This window comes from Loxodonta africana, chromosome 20 (assembly GCF_030014295.1).
Source record: "Loxodonta africana isolate mLoxAfr1 chromosome 20, mLoxAfr1.hap2, whole genome shotgun sequence".
Classification (NCBI taxonomy): Eukaryota; Metazoa; Chordata; class Mammalia; order Proboscidea; family Elephantidae; genus Loxodonta; species Loxodonta africana.
In genome coordinates, this window is record NC_087361.1 from 54,465,289 (window position 1) to 54,486,138 (window position 20,850).

The 20,850-nt window shown below is 41.0% G+C and overlaps 1 protein-coding gene across 6 annotated transcripts in view; it reads right to left on the reverse strand.

Moving 5' to 3' along the window:
• The window catches only part of SCAF4 (SR-related CTD associated factor 4), a 59,489-nt gene extending 38,849 nt beyond the window's left edge, over positions 1–20,640 (reverse strand). For 3 of the 6 annotated variants that reach the window (XM_064273180.1, XM_064273182.1, XM_064273179.1), the window contains exon 1: positions 20,235–20,640. In XM_064273180.1, coding sequence (XP_064129250.1) covers positions 20,235–20,264 — 30 coding nt within the window. In that variant the 5' untranslated portion in view covers positions 20,265–20,640. Of the gene's footprint in view, positions 1–734; positions 19,823–20,234 lie in introns of those variants that run through there. The other 3 variants (XM_064273181.1, XM_023548467.2, XM_010590318.3) reach the window with 3 other exon arrangements.
• Between the last annotated feature and the right edge of the window lie 210 nt (positions 20,641–20,850).

A 20,850-nucleotide genomic window follows, 5' to 3' on the forward strand; every position in this document is an offset into this window, starting at 1 on the left:
TGGTGTCTCAGAACTTAAAGGTATTTGGCAGGGTCAAATGCCCTAAGAGGTTAAATAGGATGTAAACCAAACCCTGTTCATTCAGTTTGGCAATTAGATGGAGCCAAGTGACATCAGTTTTTCTAAGTGATACCAAATTCTAATCAGTTAAGGAATAAGTGGCAGATGAGGGAGAAGAAATGCAGTTTTGGCCCATTTTTCGCTCATTTGACAAATACTTGAGATGTTAACAAGAGGCAAGCTCAGTGTGTGCCTCACAATGGAGACAGAACCATGTTTCCATGCTTTCCAGGTGACCACTCTCAGGATACCTCTTACCTGTTAGCACTGCTGAAGGCTTCTGCCACATTTAAATTTCTTTTTAGATGCCCTTTACCAATGCTTACCTTAACTCTTAAAACTGTGAATATGTATCTGATATAATTTATGATGAAAAATGTTACAGGCAGATATAAATTCTTCACAAATGGAGGTTTATAAAATTACTTTTTAAAGCTCAATGAAAATATTTTATTGACTTTTTTCAAAACGCAAATTCATCAAATTGCCTTATTGAAGGCAGAAAGGTCCCTTGATATCTAGGTCAACTCCTTCACTGGATAGAGACCCAGACACGATATAAATTATATACAACAAAGTATATAAATTGATGTACTTTACAGGTAACCACGCATGCCAACATTACCCATTTTGACACAATTACTGACAGCCTTATGGTGAGGTAGATGTTATACCTCCATTTTAGAGACGGGGGCACTAAGGCGCAGAGGTTCAAGAATCTGCCCAAAGTCACAAAGCTAATTAAGTGGTAGAACTCAATCTGTGGTCTCCCATTTCCCAAAGCTCCGTTCTTTCCGGTAAGTACCTAACAAAGAAGGAAATGATTTAATTAATACTACGATAGATTAGCACAGAGGAATAGTACACAGGCTTTAAAGGTAATAAGGGCTCTATAGCTATGTAAAATGAAGAAATTAACGTATGTGGATCCAAACTAGAAGGTAATACATGTTGCTGTCGTTAGGTGCCACTGAATCACATCCAGCTTTCAGCCACCCCACGGATAACAGACCAAAACGCTGCCCGGTCCTTCACCACCTTCATGATATCAGGTATGCTCCAGTCCACTCTGATTGCCTTCCAATCTATCGGGCTCAACTTCCAGCACTGTATCAGACAATATTCTGTTGCGATCCAGTTTTCAGTAGTTGATTTTCAGTAATCACCAAGCCTTTCTTCCTAATCTTAGTCTGGAAGCTCTGCTGGAACCTGCCACCATGGGTGACCCTGCTGGTATTTGAAATACAGGTGGCATAACTTCCAGCATTACAGGAACATGCAAGCTACCACAATATGACAAGCTGACAGGTGATGAAGGTAATATACCAGCATATATAATTGCTACATATAAAAGTGGTTTTTTAGTAACTGGAAAAAGTGACACAGAAGTAAAGTGATGTGCCCATCCAAGCAACAAGTTAGAGGCAATGTAAGTTACTACAGTGTTGTTTTTGTTAGGTGCTGTCCAATCGGTTCCAACTGATAGCAACCCTATGTACAACAGAATGAAACACTGCCAGGTCTTGTGCCACCCTCACAATCGTTATTATGCTTAAGCCCATCGCTGCAATCACTGTGCCAACCCATCTCATTCTTCCTTTTTTGCTGACTTCTTTACCAAGTATAATGTCCTTCGCCAGTGACTCATCTCTCCTGATAACACGTCCAAAGTATGTGAGATGTAATCTCACCATTCTTGCTTCTAAGGAGCATTCTGGTTGTACTTCTTCCAGGGCAGATTTGTTCGTTCTTTTGGCAGCCTATGGTATAGTCGATATTCTTCATCAACACCACAGTTCAAAGGCCTCAATTCCTCAGTGTTCTTTATTCATCACCCAGCTTTCACAGGCATATGAGGCAACTGAAAACACCATGGCTTGGGTCAGATGCATCTTCGTCTTCAAAGGTGACATCTTTGCTTTTCAACACTTTAAAGAGGTTTTCTGCAGCAGATTTGCCAAGTGCAACTTATCTTTTGATTTCTCGACTGCTGTTTCCACGGGTATTGACTGTGGATCCGAGTAAAATGAAATCCTTAACAACTTCAATCTTTTCTTCATTTATCACGATGTTGCTTTATTGGTCCAGTTGTGAGGATTTTTTTTTATGTTGAGGTGTAATCCATACTGAAGGCTGTAGTCTTTGATCTTCATTAGTAAGTGCTTCAAGTCCTCTTCACTTTCAGCAAGCCAGGTTGTGTCATCTGCATAATGCAGGTTGTTAACGAGTCTTCCTCCAATTCTGATACCCTGTTCTTTTTCATATAGTCCAGTTGCTCGGATTATTTGCTCAGCATACAGACTGAATAGGTATGGTGAAAGTTATTACAATATTTAATACAAGTTTCTGATGTTTAAATGGTTCTTCAATTTAGTAATGAAGGTGTTGATTCAGGTAAACTGCTTAATTTTGATGGTCAGAACAGCGAGCTACATAGCATAGTATTCAAATTTCAATTTCACAAGACTTACAACTTGTGAAAAGTCTTTCCTTGTTCGTAGCCTAATGCAAGCCATTCGTGCCACTTAGTGACCCTAATGGTTAGCACAAAGGCTCAGTAATCAATCCGCCTGGGAAATACTGGCTCTGCCACTCACTAGAAGTTCTTGCCTCAGATGTAAAATGGGGTAGTAGTCCCTACTTAATTATGGAAATTTTAAGAATTAAATAAAACGACTCATGTAAAAGCACTCAGTGCGGCACTGAGCATAGAGTAAGAATCCTGAAGGTAATCTACTGCAGTGTTTTTCAAACACATTAGTAGAGAGTAAAAATGAGCTTGATGGTAGTGACAAAACTTTTTAGTAGAAGAGAACGAAAAATAAAACAGTGCTGTACACAGTGAAGCTAAGTGTTGTTTTTCGGATCTTCTCAGTTTTGTGCATGGGTATGTACGCACAAGCACCTGAGCTTCAAGCAAAACGCAATCCTTACTGTGTGGGCCGTAGTGAAAAGCAGGAAAGCTAATGACCCATAGAAACACTGCTACTGTAGAAATTAGGAAAACAAGGCCAAGATGACTGCCAGTCACCTTTCAAGAATGTGCAGATGCCTTCAAACCACTAATACATTTCCTGTGGACATGACCATGCAATTTAATATAACTGCAAAGGAATCTACTAGTGAAAAAGAAGTCAGACATTGTGGTATTTCAGAAAGAGTTAGGAAGACCTGGTCGTGAATCTGGGTCTGTCCATATAGATGATTCTGGGCAAGTCACTCAACCTCTCCAAGCCAGTGGCCTCACATGTATAAAGGATATAGTGGTACCAATACTTCATAGGTTTCGGTTTCAACGAGAAAGAAATGAATTTTTGTACATGAAATGACTGGTATACTACCTGGCTCAGGGCAAGTGTTCAATAAACATCATTAAGTTCAGTACCCCCTTAATTAATCTGTCAATGGGGAAAAGGGGGGCAGCAGCAAATGAAAACCACCAACCCCTCTCCAAAAGGTACAAGCCCTCTTAGAAGGCATAGTACTGTAGGAACAGCATGATACTCGCCAGCAGCAGACACACATCTGGCTCTTTCCTGTCATGAGGTAAAGGACCCTGAGAAAGTTTAAACATGACCTCCGTCCTCCTGCATGATGCACAGAAGCCTGAGGTGTGAAGGACTCTAAAAATTACCAGGAATTTTTCATCATGATCCCTTGTATCTGTAGAGTTTGAAGGGAAGGTAATAACAAGGCTTGGGGTCTTGGCCTGTGACACCTGTAGTATTCATAGTGTTTGGGGTTAGCTGTTCTATGCAGGGAATACAATGTAGGGTTTCAGAGCAGAGTACTGAGTGTCAAAGTAACATGGCAGTCTGCTATTTACTAATGGTGTAACTCCTGACAAGTTTACATCTTTCTAAACTTGAAGAATTTTTAAAATCTGAAGAACAGGAATAGCACTCACCTCCTCTCATAAGGTTGTTAGGATGAAGAGCACCTGACACCTAAGTGCTCAATAAATATACCTCTCCAGTGCCCTGGGTATCTTCACACACATACACCAAACCAAAACTGTTTAAACCCAGTGCCGTCGAGTCGATTCTGACTCATAGCGACCCTACAGGACGGAGTAAAACTGCCCCATAGAGTTTCCAAGGAGCGCCTGGCGGATTTGAACTGCCAACCCTTTGGTTAGCAGCCGTAGCACTTAACCACTACACCACCAGGGTTTCCACACACATACACACCCAGGTTTAATTTTTTGCTACGGTTTACCAGTATCTTTTTTTGTTGTCCCTACTATTCAAATGCTGCATTTAGGAAAATCATCTCTATGGTGAAAACAGGAAACCTTGGTGGCGTATTGGTTAAGTGCTACGGCTGCTAACCAAGCAGCTGGCAGTTTGAATCTGCCAGGTGCTCCCTGGAAACTATGGGGCAGTTCTGCTCAGTCCTTTAGGGTCGCTATGAGTCGGCATCGACTCGACAGCAATGGGTTTGGTTTTGGATATGATGAAAATAAAGCAGTGTCAAGGACTTCTAGCTGGATGGAACCAAAGTACCTAATCCAATACTGGTACCAAATTCTGCACCCATTCTACATACAGTATATCCGGCAAATTCCATCCAGTAACATGGGCTTAATAAACTCATAACTCATCAACTCTAATGGTTACGGCAGTCTTCTCTGCACTAACTCCAAATCTGCCTTCTGACGCTTTCCTCTTCTATTCTAGGCCTGCCTCTGGAGCACAGAACAACAGTGATCCTTCCCATAGGTAACTGAATATTTGAGGATAACTACCACGTTTCCCCTACTTTTATCCTCCAACTTAGCTAAATGATACGGTTTCTATATCTGACTAGTTAGTCCTGCTATTATATTCCTTTTAAGGACGATACCCCCAAATAGACAGGGTCCAAATATAGTCCTGTGTTCATGGAATCTAATACTGAACTGGATTTTCTATTAGTTTCCTATTGCTACTGCAACAGACTATCACAAACTTAGTAGCTTAAAGCGCAAATTTACTGTCTTACAGTTTTGGAAAACAGAAGTCTCATTGGTCGAAATATCAAGGTGTTGGCAGGACTGCATTCCTTTTGGAGAATCTAGGCGAATCCATCCCTGACCTTTTCCAGCTCCTAGAGGGCACCTACATTCCTTGGCTCATGGTCCCTTCCTCTACCTTCCAAGCCAGCAGCACAGCATCTTCTCTGACTTCTGCTTCTGCCATCACATAGTTTTGACCCTCACCCTCCTTTACAAGAACAACTGTGATTACAATGGCCCACCCTGGATAACCCAGGATAATCAACCCATCTCAAGATCCTTAAATTTAATCCCATTTGCAAAGACACCTATTCCATGTAAGGTAACATACACATAGGTTCTAGGAAAAGGTACATGGACATCTTTAGGAAGGTCATCACTCAGCCTACCGCAGCTTTATTAGCTTAAAAAAAAAAAAAAGGCCTGGGGGGCTTCAGTCATTGTTAAGCAGAATTTACGTTGGATCCACACAATCCTTTCAATCTATTTAGGGAGTTCTGAAATCATCTATTTGATGTAGCAGCTATTCCAATCAGCTTGTAAATTTCATAAACCCACTCTGTAGCCCTCCTCCAAGTCAGTGGTTTATACAAAATTAAACAACAGGACCTACCTGTAGGATGACCAATTACTTGATACTCTTTGAATACTGACAGTCACCTAAAATCCTGCCTGTATCTAATTTATTCATGATACAACCATGTCAAACGGCCTTCTGAAATATTTGATTTATAACCCCCACTAGGGACATAAGACACTTCACAAAAGGAAGAAGCTGAATTTAGTCTGCTGTAAATTGTTACTGAATCTGTTCTGGCTCCTGGTGATTAGCAATTTCTAGAAACTCATGAACTGTCTAACAGAACTGGCAGAGATGTAAGTTACTGGCATATAAGTGTACAATTTCTAGAATATGCTTTTTCCTACTTTTTGAAATTGAGATGTTGAGGCAATGAAAAGAACTAGACGGCTATATACTAGTCTAAGGAGTTTTTTAAGCCTTAAATCTCTCAAGCATCATTTCCTTTCAAAGCTTCTCTCAGTGGGAAACTTACTCCTTTTCTCTTCCCTAAGCTTTTAAAACTTTGCTTTTCTTAAATTCACTTTATAATGGACTATGCTGATTACAACCGGTAGTCTTTCCTTCACTATTATGACTTCCAAGATGACAAAATAATTTTCCCTCAAGCTGTTATTAATATTGAACTACAAAGATTTAAAGAAAAAAATATGAAATGTGTCCAAAAAGACACATACGAGCAGTGACAGGCTGGTTCGCAAATCTGCCTTCCTCAATGATTAGATATGTAAGTGTTATTTATAGACTTTCCCATTCTTTCATTCATTTGACTCAATATATTAGATACACTAGTGTTAATCAATAACACAGACACCTTATTATAAAAGACTACATTAAATTTCCTGACAAAAGATAATTAGGGGAAAAATATTTTAAGATCATCCTTTCTGCAAAGACGCTTTGTAACTATGGCCCGAAGACAACTACTCCATAAAACACTTAACTGCTAGAACTAATAGGTAAGCGGCAGTTTACAGTCTCTTATTACCTGCTATTTTATTGTATGCCTTTAATATATAATTTTCCAAAGATTTGTTTGGGCCAATACTTGTTTATTACTGGGAAATTTAATGTGATTGGGGGAAGGGAGCAGTGAGGGGGCAGGGCAAGCCGATCACATGTTAAACAGGTACCACTATGCCATTCTATCTGAAAGAAGAATACCACGAGTTAATCAATAACACAAACAGTGGGAGTCACGGTTAGTGAAATTTAAAAAATTCTCCCCCCCACACACACACAAAAAAAAGGGCAAACAAACCCAGTGCCGTCAAGTCGGTTCAAACTCATCTCATAACGACCCTATAGGTCAGAGTAGAACTGTCCCACAGGGTTTCCGAGGCTGTAAATCTTTACAGAAGCCGACTGCCACATCTCTCTCTCTCGAGGAAAGCAACTCAACTAACAAAGGAAATACCAATGGCTAAGTAATAAAATGTTCAACCTTACCTGTAATCAAAGAAGTACAAATTAAAACAGTGACACACAATTCTTTAACTGGCATGAGTGTAGATTACCATAAAGCAAAAACGATACTCATAACACTGATGAGATCCAATTGGTACTTCCCCCTCAGGTAGTTTGGGGGGTTTTTCTTTTTTTAAATGAATTATTTTGTTGTTGTTGAAAATATACACAACAACATATATCAATTCGACAGTTTCTAATATATACAGGTCGATGACACTGATCACATTCTTCAAGTTGTGCAACCATTCTCGCCCTTTTCTGAGTTGTTCCTCCTCATTAACGTAGTCTCACTGCCGCCCACTAAGCCTCCTATTTAATCTTTCAAGTTGCTGTTGTTGATTTGATACCACACAGACAGAGTTCTTTAAAAAGTGCACAATGCTGCTCATGGTTGACATTTTGTAGTAAACCAAAAAACCAAACCCAGTGCCATCAAGTCGATTCCGACTCATAGTGACCCTATAGGACAGAGTAGAACTGCCCCACAGAGTTTCCAAGCAGCGCCTGGTGGATTCAAACTGCCGACCCTTTGGTTAGCAGCTGTAGCGCTTAACCACTACGCAACGAGGGTTTCCCATTCTGTAGTATGTAAGCTAAGCTATTCTTTGTTTAAAGACTTCAGAAGATGTTTTTGGTTTAAGATTTAAAGATTATCTCAGGGGCTCAACAGCATCAGAGAGACTGGATTCCGTGAGAACTTGAAATTCTGTTCTGCATCCCCCTCCATCTTTTGATCAGGATTCTTCTACAGAATCTCTGAACAAAACATTCAGCACTGGTAGCCAGGCACCATCCAGTTCTTCTGGTCTCAAGGCAAAGGAGGCAGTTGTTCATGGAGACCATTAACAGCACATTCTATTTTCTCCTCCTGTTCCTGACTCTACTTTTTCCTCTGTTGCTCCAGGTAATCTCTACAGCAGATTGCCAGGTCTTTTGCCCATGAAACCACTGAGTGGGTTCAAACCGCCAACCTTTTGGTTAACAGCTGAGTGTTTAACCACTGCACAACCAGGCCTCCTCCATGGAGATTACAGCCAAGAAAATCTCATGGGGCATTTCTAATCCAACACATAGGGTCATTATGAGTCAATCTGGTACCTAATAACAACAATCTGAATTAATTTTAAAATTAAAATAATTAAAATTCATTAATTTAAAAAGGACAACTTTGTGTCTACTTGAGATTAAAAATGCATCTTTCTCCAACTTTTGAATATAAATATAATAATATGCTTAAATATAATCACCACTACCAGATATGACTTCTCTATAGAGTAAAAATTTTATCTTTGAATTCAATAGTTATTGTGCTTAAATTATTTGGAAATCTTTGATAAAACTTTTCAAAAATACTAAAACACATTTTTAAAACAATTTTTTTTTTCCTTAAACCCTTATGATAACTAAGTTCTGTAGATACAATATCCAAATTGGGACACTGTTTTAATTATAAATTTCTGTTCTCAGACACCTGGGCATTAAAAAAAGTATTCGTTTAATTACTAATATAATTTATTCCATGTAAATTCAATCTACTTTCCACAGAATCAAATCCTTTGAAACCCAAACATTTAATTACTTTTCCACTTAAAGGAGTATGCAGACAAGGCAGGTCTGTCATCAATACAAAATATTCCTAAGGTGCAACCAATATGTAAGGCTTGTTTAAACAAAGAGACGAAAAAGAAATGGTACTGCTTCCCTGCTTGTACACAGCAAGGTCCTTAGTTTGACTTAAACCTTACAAATAGAAAAATAGTTCATTTATTTCTCCGTACATTTCACTCTTCAAATTTTGAACAATTCCAAACCAGGTCATTTTTTTAACAAGTAACAAGGTTGTATACAGCATTCTGAAGTTCAACGGGTAAAAAAAATTACATTTGCTTCCTCATAAATTTACCATACCATTCTCCCACAAACTCGTCAACTTTTCTAATTCCAGAATTTCATGCAACGTTTTTACAATCATGTAAGTGCAAATATGTACTACTGATATTAAATTATGAAATCATTTTTATGGTAAAAAAATAGCTACTTATATTTCTATGTACATTAAGAAAATTAATACTGTAAACAGTGTTTTTTAGTAAATAGTAACAGAACTAAACTTCGTCATTTTTCTCATGCTTTAATTTCATCACAAAGCCCTAATTCTGTTACCATTTGTTGCTGGCAGAACTGATTTTCTAAGTAGTTAATTTCTGATGACTTACTCTGTAGAGTTATGTCCTAATTTACTTCCCATTTAAGAATATTTCCCCTACAATTTCCAGGAGTCTATTCTTCACTCAAACTTTTTACTTCTAGAACCAAGAGCGCTTCCCTCATCAGTTTTTAACCCATTCAGTTCCACGATAGGTCATTTTCCACTCCTTACCTTCATTTTGGCTCACTGAACTCCCATCAGTTCTTCCTTTTCACTTTCTCAAGAAATATGGTGATTTTTAAGGAGATCCCAGATGTTTATTCATGTCATTGGTGTACTTTACTAACATAGATTCCAGATTTCAAAATCACTTTTATAGTTACGCCTCACTGGTAAAGTTTGTATACCCTAAAGGTTAACTATATAAAAACATTTTTTTTGTATTTCCTCCTGGGCTTCAAAAGAGGGAATAAAAATGTTGACTGTATCTACTACATTACTCTGAATGGCTTAAAAACTTAACAATGGCTTAAAAACTTACCAATTTTCATTATTCTTTTCTTTGACAAATTCTTTAAAAAGTGCATTGTTCTGACAGTGCACTTGCCACTAGGCTTCAAATGTACAAAAGTTGCTCAGAGAGGTCCCTCCCTCAACAAACGACACAACAGACGGATTAGCTGCTCAAAAAACCTCAGAGCAGCCATATGGGGCTGCAGGACAAGGCTTTTACAGGGCTTGAGTCTAATCTCAGAACTGCTACTTCAACACCATCTGACCTCGGACAATTGATGCCACCTTCTCAGTTTCCTTACTTATAAAATTTCTTTCATGTGGTGAAAAACAGGTGAAATTCTGCACTAAACCAAAAAACCAAACCCAGTGCCGTCGAGTCGATTCCAACTCATAGTAAGTAAGCACAAGTAAGCCCATGCGTACCTTCCTTACTGGGTAACCCACCCCTGCTTGAACACTCCCCTCTGCAATGGATTACTTTTTAAAATAACAGGTAAAAACTAATATATCCATTGAACAAATTTAGGATTCAAGTTCAACAAAATAATTTATAAAACCATTCATTAGCTACTACAGTTTTACACCTGACAGAAAATCAGATCAAGCAACACAGAAAGGAAAATGGTGTGTCAAAGTTTAACATTTTTGTGTTTTTTAGAGAATGGAACTCAGTGGGACTGCCTTGTTCTTCCGTGTCTCCCAAGTTTTCCACCTTTGACAGGACGCAGTCTTGCCACTTTTCTATTGCTTGTTTTAGAGGAAAATATTTTAGTTTTCTTTCTTACACAGGTTCCGGCTTTCACAGGTTTTACTATACCATAAAACTCAACCTTTTAAACAGTACAACTCAGTGGTATTTAGTATATTCACAGATACGCAACCATCATGATTCAATTTTAAAACATTTTCATACGTATCACATCTAAAAGACCAATTAGCAGTAACTTCCCATTCCTCTCCGCCTGCCCTCCTCACCCAATAATCTACTTTCTTTCTCTATGAATTTGCCCATTCTGGACATCTCATATTTAAAAAACCTAATTTTAGGAGGCTTACATTAACTTCATGAAATATACTTACACTCATTAGACAATGGTAAAAGACCTTTATAAGGATTTGGACGTATCTCCAACTGAAACCCAAACTTACCTATCCTTTCTAAAGGGAGTTTCCATTCAACGTCTTTTAATTATAAATAATTATAATTTATAATATAAATAAAATATAAATAAAAAATTTATAATACAATTAAATAATTATAATTATTTAATTATAAGTAAGTGTAAAGAACAGGTACCTGTTTCCTAAATTCTTAAAAGGCACGTTACAGTAAATGTCCACATGGTAGGTTTCTTCAGCAGGTATCTCTAATTCTTTAGCAAACACTTAGTACTGATATACAAAGTCAAAAATAGGAAATAAAGTGGAATCCTTGGCTAATGTGCCTAATGATATACTGGGGCTACTGCAAAGGGAGATTTACAGAGTATGGGGTTGGTCAACAGTTTATCTTCTAAGGCAGTAATGTACCTAGAGCAGAGTATCGGGTGCCATCCACCCAGATGCAGGTAATAAGTGAATTTCTTAAATACAGTAATAAAAGTGACTGAAAACCAGTGTAAGTTTTAAACAACTGGTGTAGTTACAGTTGAGTTTTAATATAAATGTGTTAAATCTGCATATTCGTAATAACCAAAAAAAAACCCAAGCCCATTGCTGTTGAGTCAATTCCAACTCATAGCAGCCCATAAGATAAAGTAGAGCTGCACCACAGGGTTTTCCAAGGCCGTGATCTTTACAGAAGCACACTGCCACATCTTTCTCCCACGAAGTGGCTGGTGGGTTTGAACCACCAATTTTTCAGTCAGCAGTTGGGCACCTAACCACTGCACCATCCAGTCTCCTTCCTATCTGTATTACGTATCATTTAATAAGCAATCAAGTCTACATGGAAGTTCATCCAGAGCCTCCCCCCCCTTACATGGTAAGCACTCACTACATGCAAATTTGCTGTAATTGCTTTCTGAAGAGTAAGTTCTGTGGTACACACACATTCCTGTATTTACACGAAGGAGCCCTGGTGTTGCAGCGGTTAAGCCCTCGCTGCTAACCTAAAGGTTGGCAATGCCAACCCACCAGTAGCTCCGTGGGAGAATGCTGTGGCAGTCTGCTTCTGCAGAAGCATTTGCATTTACACTCTTGGAAGCCCCGTGGGGCAGTTCTACTTTGTCCTACAGGGTCACCAGGAGTCGGAATGAACTCGACAGCAGTGGATTTTTGGTTTGGTATTTAAGTGAAGTGGCACATTCAAAATATGAGAGTTGTGTTAACTCTTCTTTCTTAAAATCCCCCCTCCTCCCCCAGAATGATGCTTTACATGAGGTTAATCATACACAAAAATATCTGCAAACAGCCAGAATCAGCCTCAAACAAACATATAGTGAAACAAAAGCTTTAAAATTAAAGATCCACAAAAAGAAATTATGAAGAAGGCCATTAACTAGGCAACAAAATATAAGAAAATAGACATTTACACAGAATTTCAAGTGCTTACCAAATATAATAGAAATTTACATTGAGTTTTCTGGTAAAAACTTTTTAAAAGAAATTTTTTGACTGAGGAGACATTTGAAAGTCACTGGAATCAATGTTGAAAAAAACATATCAACAGTACTGTGATTTCAAGAATTTATCATGAAATGGGATTTTTATAATTCTCTGCCAAATATACCCTCATGTTTAAGACTTTTCCTATTTCTGTTGCTTCATGTGAGACGTATTCTGATTAAAATTAATAAAGTGGTCTTAAATCAATCATGGGTGAAGATAGGTTGATAAATCTGGCTACACCTGTCTACTAAACGAGTTCATGAAGATCAATTTGGACAGCCATTGACAAGTCTGCACAAATTAAGGTTTGAAAAGAAAACTGGAAAACTGTTGTTATTATTATGACAGACCAATATGCAGATACGTTTTTCCTTTAAAAAAAAAATTTAATGTAATTTAAAAAGTATTAACCCACTGTTTTCCATCATACTATTTATTTTACTGTTGTTAGCATATATATTCCATCTACATGAATTACATACACAAATAAGCATATACAGTGTGCATTCCTGTCGTTAGTTGCCATAGAGTTGGCTCTGACTTACAAGGACCCCGTGTACAACAGAACAAACCACTGTCTGGTCCTGCACCATCCTCACGATTGTACAATAACTTCATGATTGTTGTGTGTGTCTGTGTGTCTAACTTTCCCTTCTGGCTGTTTTTATTGTTTCATTTCATGATTATTTCTGAAAATAATTTGTTGTAGGAGTGTGTTTTTTTTTTTTAAAAAAAAGTCTGTTCTGGATGTCAAACATGTTAGGTATACGACTGGTCTACAGTGGTCTCTTCCAACTGAGATTACTGACCCACATAGATTTATGCCCAAAATCACCAATTATCCAAACACAAATTATAACTTTCAAGAGGTACTTGGATGTCCCTCCTCTTTCACTGAGCCCTGCTATCTATTTTTTTAAGTCAAAGCCCCTGGGCTCCAGAATCTAATCCCATTCCAGCGTTATGCTGGTTTTCCTGCTAATAAACCAAAACCCGTGGCCATCGAGTTGATTCCAACACATAGTGACCCTACAGGACAGAGTAAAACTGCTTTATAGGGTTTCCAAGCTGTAACCTTTATGTAAGCAGACTACCTCTCTCTCCTGAGGAACAGCTGGTAGGTTCGAACCACAGCCTTTTCAGTTAGCAGTCAAGCGCTTAACCACTGTGCCACCAGGGCTTCTTACCATGATGCTATTTATACCTAATATTAACCCAGAAATGTAGACATGTTTTCCCTAGTCCAAAGTCTCAACATATCTTGGTAAGGCCTATGCCTAATACAAATTTAATGATCACCTTTTTATGTTTTCTGTGGTTTGACACGAACAGAACAAGCAACAACTAATTAAACCACCAATGTTACCAAAAAATTCAAACTGTTAATAAGTAAGCTGCTTTTCTCTATATACCTGATAAGTGTAGCTTTTTTTTTTTTAAGTTTATCATTAAAGTTGTATGCTGTTGCTCTGAAGTGGGTTAAAAAGGGTTGGGTTTATTTATCTCAGCATGTTACAAATAATACTAAAGGCTCACCATTTATTAGGTTTTTTTTCCTACCATGATCCCAAGGTATATTTAAAATGAAATTTGAATGTGCGAAGATAACCATAGAAAAGTTACACGGAATGCTAAGGAAAATTATATTCACTTGAGTCTCATGGCAGAGAAAAACAACCTCCAATTTACATTTGGTAAAAAAAACCTATGATTTTGCCAGCTTTCTATTAGGTAAAGTTTTATCCTAAATTCTGTTTTACAAGATTTATAAACTAACTTTTTCATTATTCTGGTTTTTCCCTGATCAATTTGTTACCAGTGTCCGTGTAATTTTTTTCCCTGAGGGAGAATACTAAGGAAAATGATAGCCTGGGGGAAAGTATGTCCAACATGAACATCAGTGATAAATGCTGCCAGTGAAAGCGCTGAGGAGCTTGCTTTATTCCAATAAAGCCAGATCTCTGCTGCTGTCAGAGATTAACAATTCCCTGAGAGGCAAGAAAGAGCAGAGGGAGAAAACTACAACCAACTTTAATATCCCCAACTCCTGACAGCGTACAATGATTAAGTAAGGCATCCGATTTTACTTCCGCTCTTGATCTAGTCTTCTACATCTCCTCCACACAGTAAGAGCTCTGTTTCAACCTTTTGTCCATTTCTTTAGATAGACCTTAGAGAAGGGAATGATCAAAAACTAACAGAAAAGGTTAATATTACAGGTTACAAAAATACTTAATGAAACATCCTCATCATACAATCTAGATTCTAAAGACAATGACCTTTAATCAGTAAGTAAAACGGAATAGTCATACAGAACCATTTCCAGTAGGAATAGGAAAAGGCAGCAAACTCCAACTTAAGTGTGGCACTCAAGACTTCCTTTAGGATAACACGGTGGTTCAAGAATGACAGCCCAATGGCACGAGTGTACCAATGTCAACTCATACGTAAGTATTCATAAAACTTCGTTTCAGTCCAATTTAAAAGATACAGGTTCTAATATTTTTTTCTTGGACTTCAGAATATCATCTCACACACACCTTAGCTTCCAGGGTCCTAGTGCTGCTGTTCTCAGAAAGTGCCCTGAGAACCCGACCTCCCCTCAGTCGCTTTCAGTGGTGTGTGATGTCAAAATCATTTTCATATTAATACTGAGACAGTTTTTGTCCTTTTAACTCACTTCCTCTCAAGTGGACAGCAGTGTTTTTCCAGAGGCTACTTGACATGTGTTATCACGAGACTGAATGAAGCAGATCCGAGGATCCAGCTTTTATTAAACAAAAGTTTAAGGGAGATTTGGAAAATGTAGAACAATGCCATTCTTCTCATTTTTTTTTGTTTAAGTTATTTTTCATAAAAATGTTATGTTATGGGCGTTAACGGTTATTATTTTTAAGAAAAAATTCATTTCTCAGTCTTAATTTCTGATATGGTAACCATCAAAGATGTCACTTTGAGGACTAAGGCTCGCCTGACCCAAGCCATGGTGTTTTCAATTGCCTCATATGCACGGGAAAGCTGGACAATGAATAAGGAAGACCGAAGAAGAACTGATTCCTTTGAATTGTGCTGCTGGAGAAGAATACTGACTATACCACAGACTGCCAAAAGAACGAACAAATCTGCCTTGGAGGAAGTATAACCAGAGCGCTCCTTGGACGCAAGGATGGCGACACTGCGTCTCACATACTTCGGACACGTTGTCAGGAGGGATCAGTTCCTGGAGAAGGAGTGCTAATACACTCCTAGAAGCTTGCTAAAACAGAGGGTCAGCGAAAAAGAGGAAGACCCTCAATGAGATGGACTGACACAATGGCTGCAACAATGGGCTCAAGCACAGCAACAACTGTGAGTATGGGGCAAGACCGAGCAGTCTTTCGTTCTGTTGTGCATAGCGTGGCTATGAGTTAGAACCAACTTGATGGCACCTAACAACAACCATCAAGACGTAACCCGTAGATACAAAAGCTCTCTGTGGTCTTTATCTTTTAAGGGTATATGGTGTAAAGGGGTCTAGGACTCAAAAGTTTGATAATAGCCACCCTGAACAGGTAGTCCTCCTACACATGTACACAAAGAAACATGTTTCAGAAAGTTCACTACAGCAAAAAATAAGGAACAACTTAAATGTTCATCCACCAAGGAACCGACACTACACAGCAGTTAAAAAGAATAAATCTTAACATACGGTAGTGGTAATGTTTAATCAAAAAAAGTACATGTATCACTTATGTATATCGATACAGAATATTAGACGTTGTATTTTCTCCACACTTTTTGTACTTAAACGTCTTAAAATAAATTTGTAGAAGCTGCAAAAAAAAAGGGGGTTAAGAAATTTATTTTTTCTAAGGGATGACTGATTGAAGGTGAAAAATGTAATCAACAGGCTTTAAAAATCCAATCTATAACCTTTATTCATTGAACAAACTTTTACAAAGTACCAAAGTCTTTGTATCAAAGAGTGTATTTACAACACAGAACACAATTGATTACAGGCCATAATTGATCACTCATTGTTTTTCATTTTTTAAAAATCTTGCCATAAAAGTCCTCCATATACGGTTGAATGGTATCTTTAATAACTTCATCTTTATCTTCCTTCTATATCTTACACTAACTTTTTTCTTCTACCCATTCTTCCGATCTGTACCTTTCCACATATCCTGAACTTTGCTGCAAGTTAACCAACCTCTCTGGTAGCTTTTAACTATTTTTTTCTACCTCCCCCTCACTTCCCACCACCATCACCACGCCCAAGCCTCTACTCTCACCTAATAGAGACCAGGGTCTGAACACCAACTAACTTTTGAGACCTTACACATACCATCCAAACACACACTCTGCCTTGCACATTGTTCTCCCTTCCATTCATCCTCAAAGCAACTTTCCTTCTAATCCTTCCTTACCACCCCCTTAAAAGACCACTTTTCAGAGGCTACCTCTAATTTCCTTATCTCCCGTCACCATTCAATCCTAAACTTCAGATTCATCACCCTCAAGAGTTTCAGTAGCCTTTTAAAAAAGCCTCTAACCTTTGGCCACTCCCTTGGTATTATATATGATCTTTAGGCAGCAACTAAATTGGAGAGACCCACCTTCAAACCCCAGCTCTGCCGTTAGCTAGGAGTATGCCCTAGGGTGAATTATTACTTAACTTCTCTGAGAATTTGTTTCCTCATCTATAAATGGATGTCTCTGCAAGATATATTAAATGAGATAAGTCTATACATAAAGAGCCTGACACACCACAGGTGCTTATTAATGATTACTATCCTTTTTCCTCCCTCTCAATTTTCTCCAGGGCACTTCTGAGGACTCCCAGACACCCTCCTTTATCTCTTGGTTGTTTCCAAGTTTGAGTCCTACATGTTCAACTGCTTGCCAAAAATTTCCACATGATTAATCCACACATAACTCAAACTCAACTTGTTCAAAAACCAAACACATTTTCTTCTCCACTAAATTTGCTTTTGATGACTGCTTGACTTTGTGAATGGCATTACCACCCTACTAGCACTTAGAATGTGGGGGCTAACTAGCTTATTAAACCTATCAGATGCCAAAGTACATGAATTCTGCTGGCCTGCATTCCTCCCTCCTTCTCCATTTCTGCTATGGACTTGCCAAGTTCTACCTGCGTTTCCTACCTCAGCTCCCAGCTGGCCCACCTCCCCCAAATCTCTGCAGCCTGCGATGCGTTCTACATACTACTACAAATCACAGAGAGTTTTGATTATACAACTCCACTACTCAAACCTTCACTGTTTACCCACAGCCTAAAAATTAAATGCAAACACATTAGACAGACATAAAACTTGCAAAGGCCAGGTCTCAAAACGCATTATCACTCTTACTTTCTAATAGCCTTTTCCTCTCCAGCGGTTGTTGAGCTGGTTCCGGTTCATGGTGACTCCATGTGTTTGAGTAGAGCTGCCCTCCAGAGGGTTTTCATGGCTGTGAACTTTTTAGAAGCAGATCTCCAGGCCTTCCTTCCGAAGTACCTCTAGGTGGGTTTGAACTGCCAGCCTTTTAGGTTAGTAGGCCAGCACTTAACCGTTTGTGCCATCCAGGGATTTGGAATCAAACTACTACTTATTTCTCAGTATTGTTACCCTTGGCTCAAAGTTTCCTATATCATCTGAAATACTAAACTGGTGTTTTCTTTTCTTTCCAAGTTTTCACTAATCCCCCATGGCCATCCCACAGTACTTCGTAAAGGCCCTCGAAGCAAACTATCACATACAATTTATTTGCCTAAATCTAATGTTCCCTATTAAATTAGGATCTGGGGGGAAAGAGACCCTCTGTAGTCTCACAGTATTCAGGACAGTCTTGCAGCTGAGCAGGCACTCAAGCTTGTTAAATGGTTAGATTTAGGGGATTCCAGGTTAGAGGGAAACGAACAAATCGTAATATCTCACGGATAAGGAGAAATAGTTCATACACACTACAAACCAAGCAAGCACAAGATGGATTTTAAAGTCTAACCGATTTCTCCTGAAAAAAAAGTTTTCATTTAGCAGAACAGAGTTTAACTGGCAACATACACCTAACATAATGCAGTTTGTTCATAGAATCAGATTAGGAACACAAAAGTTAAGGAAAACCAGCAGTAAGAAAATTCTTATTTTGCATGTTTTAAAAAGTTAATAATATACCATTTCCCCTTTTTCGAGGAGTCAACACCATTCCTAATTTCGCTTTAAAATCTACTGAACGCTTTTTCAGGATCGATGCAAGTTTAATAGACAACATTAATACTGTGCTCGATGTTAACTTCCATACTGCCTAAATCACAATAAGATAATTTTGATCTTAAGAACACACTAAAAATCCTCCTCTTCGTTAATTAAAACTATTCTATAGCTGGGTTTTATTCTGGGGGGAAATATAGGGAAATCTTTTAAAAACGAATCGGTGTGTCTGTAAATACTCATTCACCAAGTATCTGCTGGGCACTCGCTATGGAGGTGAGGGCTAAGAACAGAACTCTCTGCCGTCCTGCAGCCCACGTTCCAATGAATTCTGCCTTCAGGAAACAAAGTCAACTTCCAACCCTCAACTATCTGGAGATACCCCAAATTCTCTAGCTATCAAAAATCAGGAAATACTTGTTACTATGGAAATCGTCAATACTGAACTTTTTCAAAACACTGTCCAATACCGGGTGCAACCACTTCATTTCGGTATTTTCTATACCTATCGACTGAAGACAAGTCACTTCTAGAACAATTTCTAAGGCGAGTAATGGTCTTAACTGGGGTGTAACTGGAGGATCCCATATTACAGCACTGCAAATCGGAAGCAAAGTTACCGCACCATAATCCTGTTACAAGTGAAGCTACAAAACCTGATTGTGAGATGCATCAAGTTTTTAATGCCCTATCAAGATACTTTGAACATGTGATTTTTTTTCCCCCAATGTTGGTTTCTCTTCAGCATTTGAAAAAGGAGAAAAAAAAAATCCAACTCAAAGGATGACAATAGTTTCTCTCCTGTAACTGCATTTTTAATCCTCAATGGTCAAGTCCCTGCTCCCCCTTTCCCCAAATCGATTGATAAATAGATGTGCGGCCTCTACGCTCCAAGACCAGCACCCGGAACGGTCTGAGACACAACCAGAAAGCTCGAAGGCGGCGGGCAGCTTTGTTCCCGGTCTGGGGAGGTTTTCACATGTAAATGCCCCGTACCGGGGAGCCCGGATTAACCGCCTCCGGAGAGAGCGCGAGGCTGGGGGACTGGACGCCGGCCTTTCAGCGGACGGAGAGGGAGCAAACCCTCTGCTCTTCTCAACTTTCTACGTGTCACCTAGAAAGACCTGCGGTTCTCTGCAGCAGCCCCCCGCTCTCCCAGTGTCAGCCCCACCGGGCGGGTGAGCGCGCTCCCCGGCTCGGGATCAGAGTCCAGGCGCCGGCGCGCCCAGACCGGCAGATACTCCCGCCCCCCGCCCCGCACGCCCCCCGCCCCGCACGCCCGCCCGCCGCCCGCGCTTCTTTCTGAGCCCCTCGCGGCTTCCGGCACCGCGGAGCCCGCAGCGGGCCGAGCACGGCGGGGAGCCCGGGAGCCTCAGGGGCCGAGGCGGAGGAGCCGGGCCACGGGGCAGGGGCAGCCGCGGGGGGCGGGGGGCGGCCCGAGGTCGCCGCCCGGGCGGGTGGGGGAGGGGCGCGGGGTCAGTCCCGCGGCCGCCGCGACCTCTCCCAGGCCACAGGCCCCTCGGCGAGGCCCCGGCGCCCCGGAACCGGGGCAGGAAGCGTCCCCACCCGAACGATGCTTCAAACCTCCGGCGGCGGGAGAAACAGCGCCCCGGCGCCCGCCGAGGCCCGGCGCCCCCTGACCCGAGCACCCCTCACCTCCTGGTTGAAGGCGTTGACGGCGTCCATGTTCGCGCTGCGGCGGCGGCTGCTCCGGGCCCGCCGGTCACATAGACCTCGCGCCGCGGCGGAGCGGGGACGGGGGACCGGCCGGGCCTGGGGGTGGCGGCGAGCGGCGACGCCGGGGCAGGAAGAGGCTGCGGTCGCGGCGGCGGGGCGGGCGGCCGAGGCAGAGGCGGCGGGCGGCGGCGGGCCCCTCTCAGTCCCGTTCGGAAGCTGAAGAAAAAGCAGCGGCGGCGACGGCGCTGAGCTCCAACATGTCCGTTCGGTGGTGGCGGCTGCGCTGTGCGCCTCGCTGACACGGCTCCCCGCGCCCTCACGCACTGGCTCACACGGGCCCGGCCGGCGAGCGGGCGGGCCTCTCTCTCCCTCTCGCCAGCGGGATGGCGGCAGCGGCCCGAGTCCACGCCGCGCGGGGCACCCTGGGACGGCTCGGGCCTCCCAGCGCTTCCGGCGCGGGCCCCGCCCCGCTGCGTGGCCCCGCCCCCGCCGCCGCGCGCCTGGTGGCCGGCACGTGACAGCCGGGCGCCGGGCGCTTTCCCGCCGGCGGGGGCTGCTGGCCCGGGTCGGGCTGGCACCGAGGACCGGCCGGACG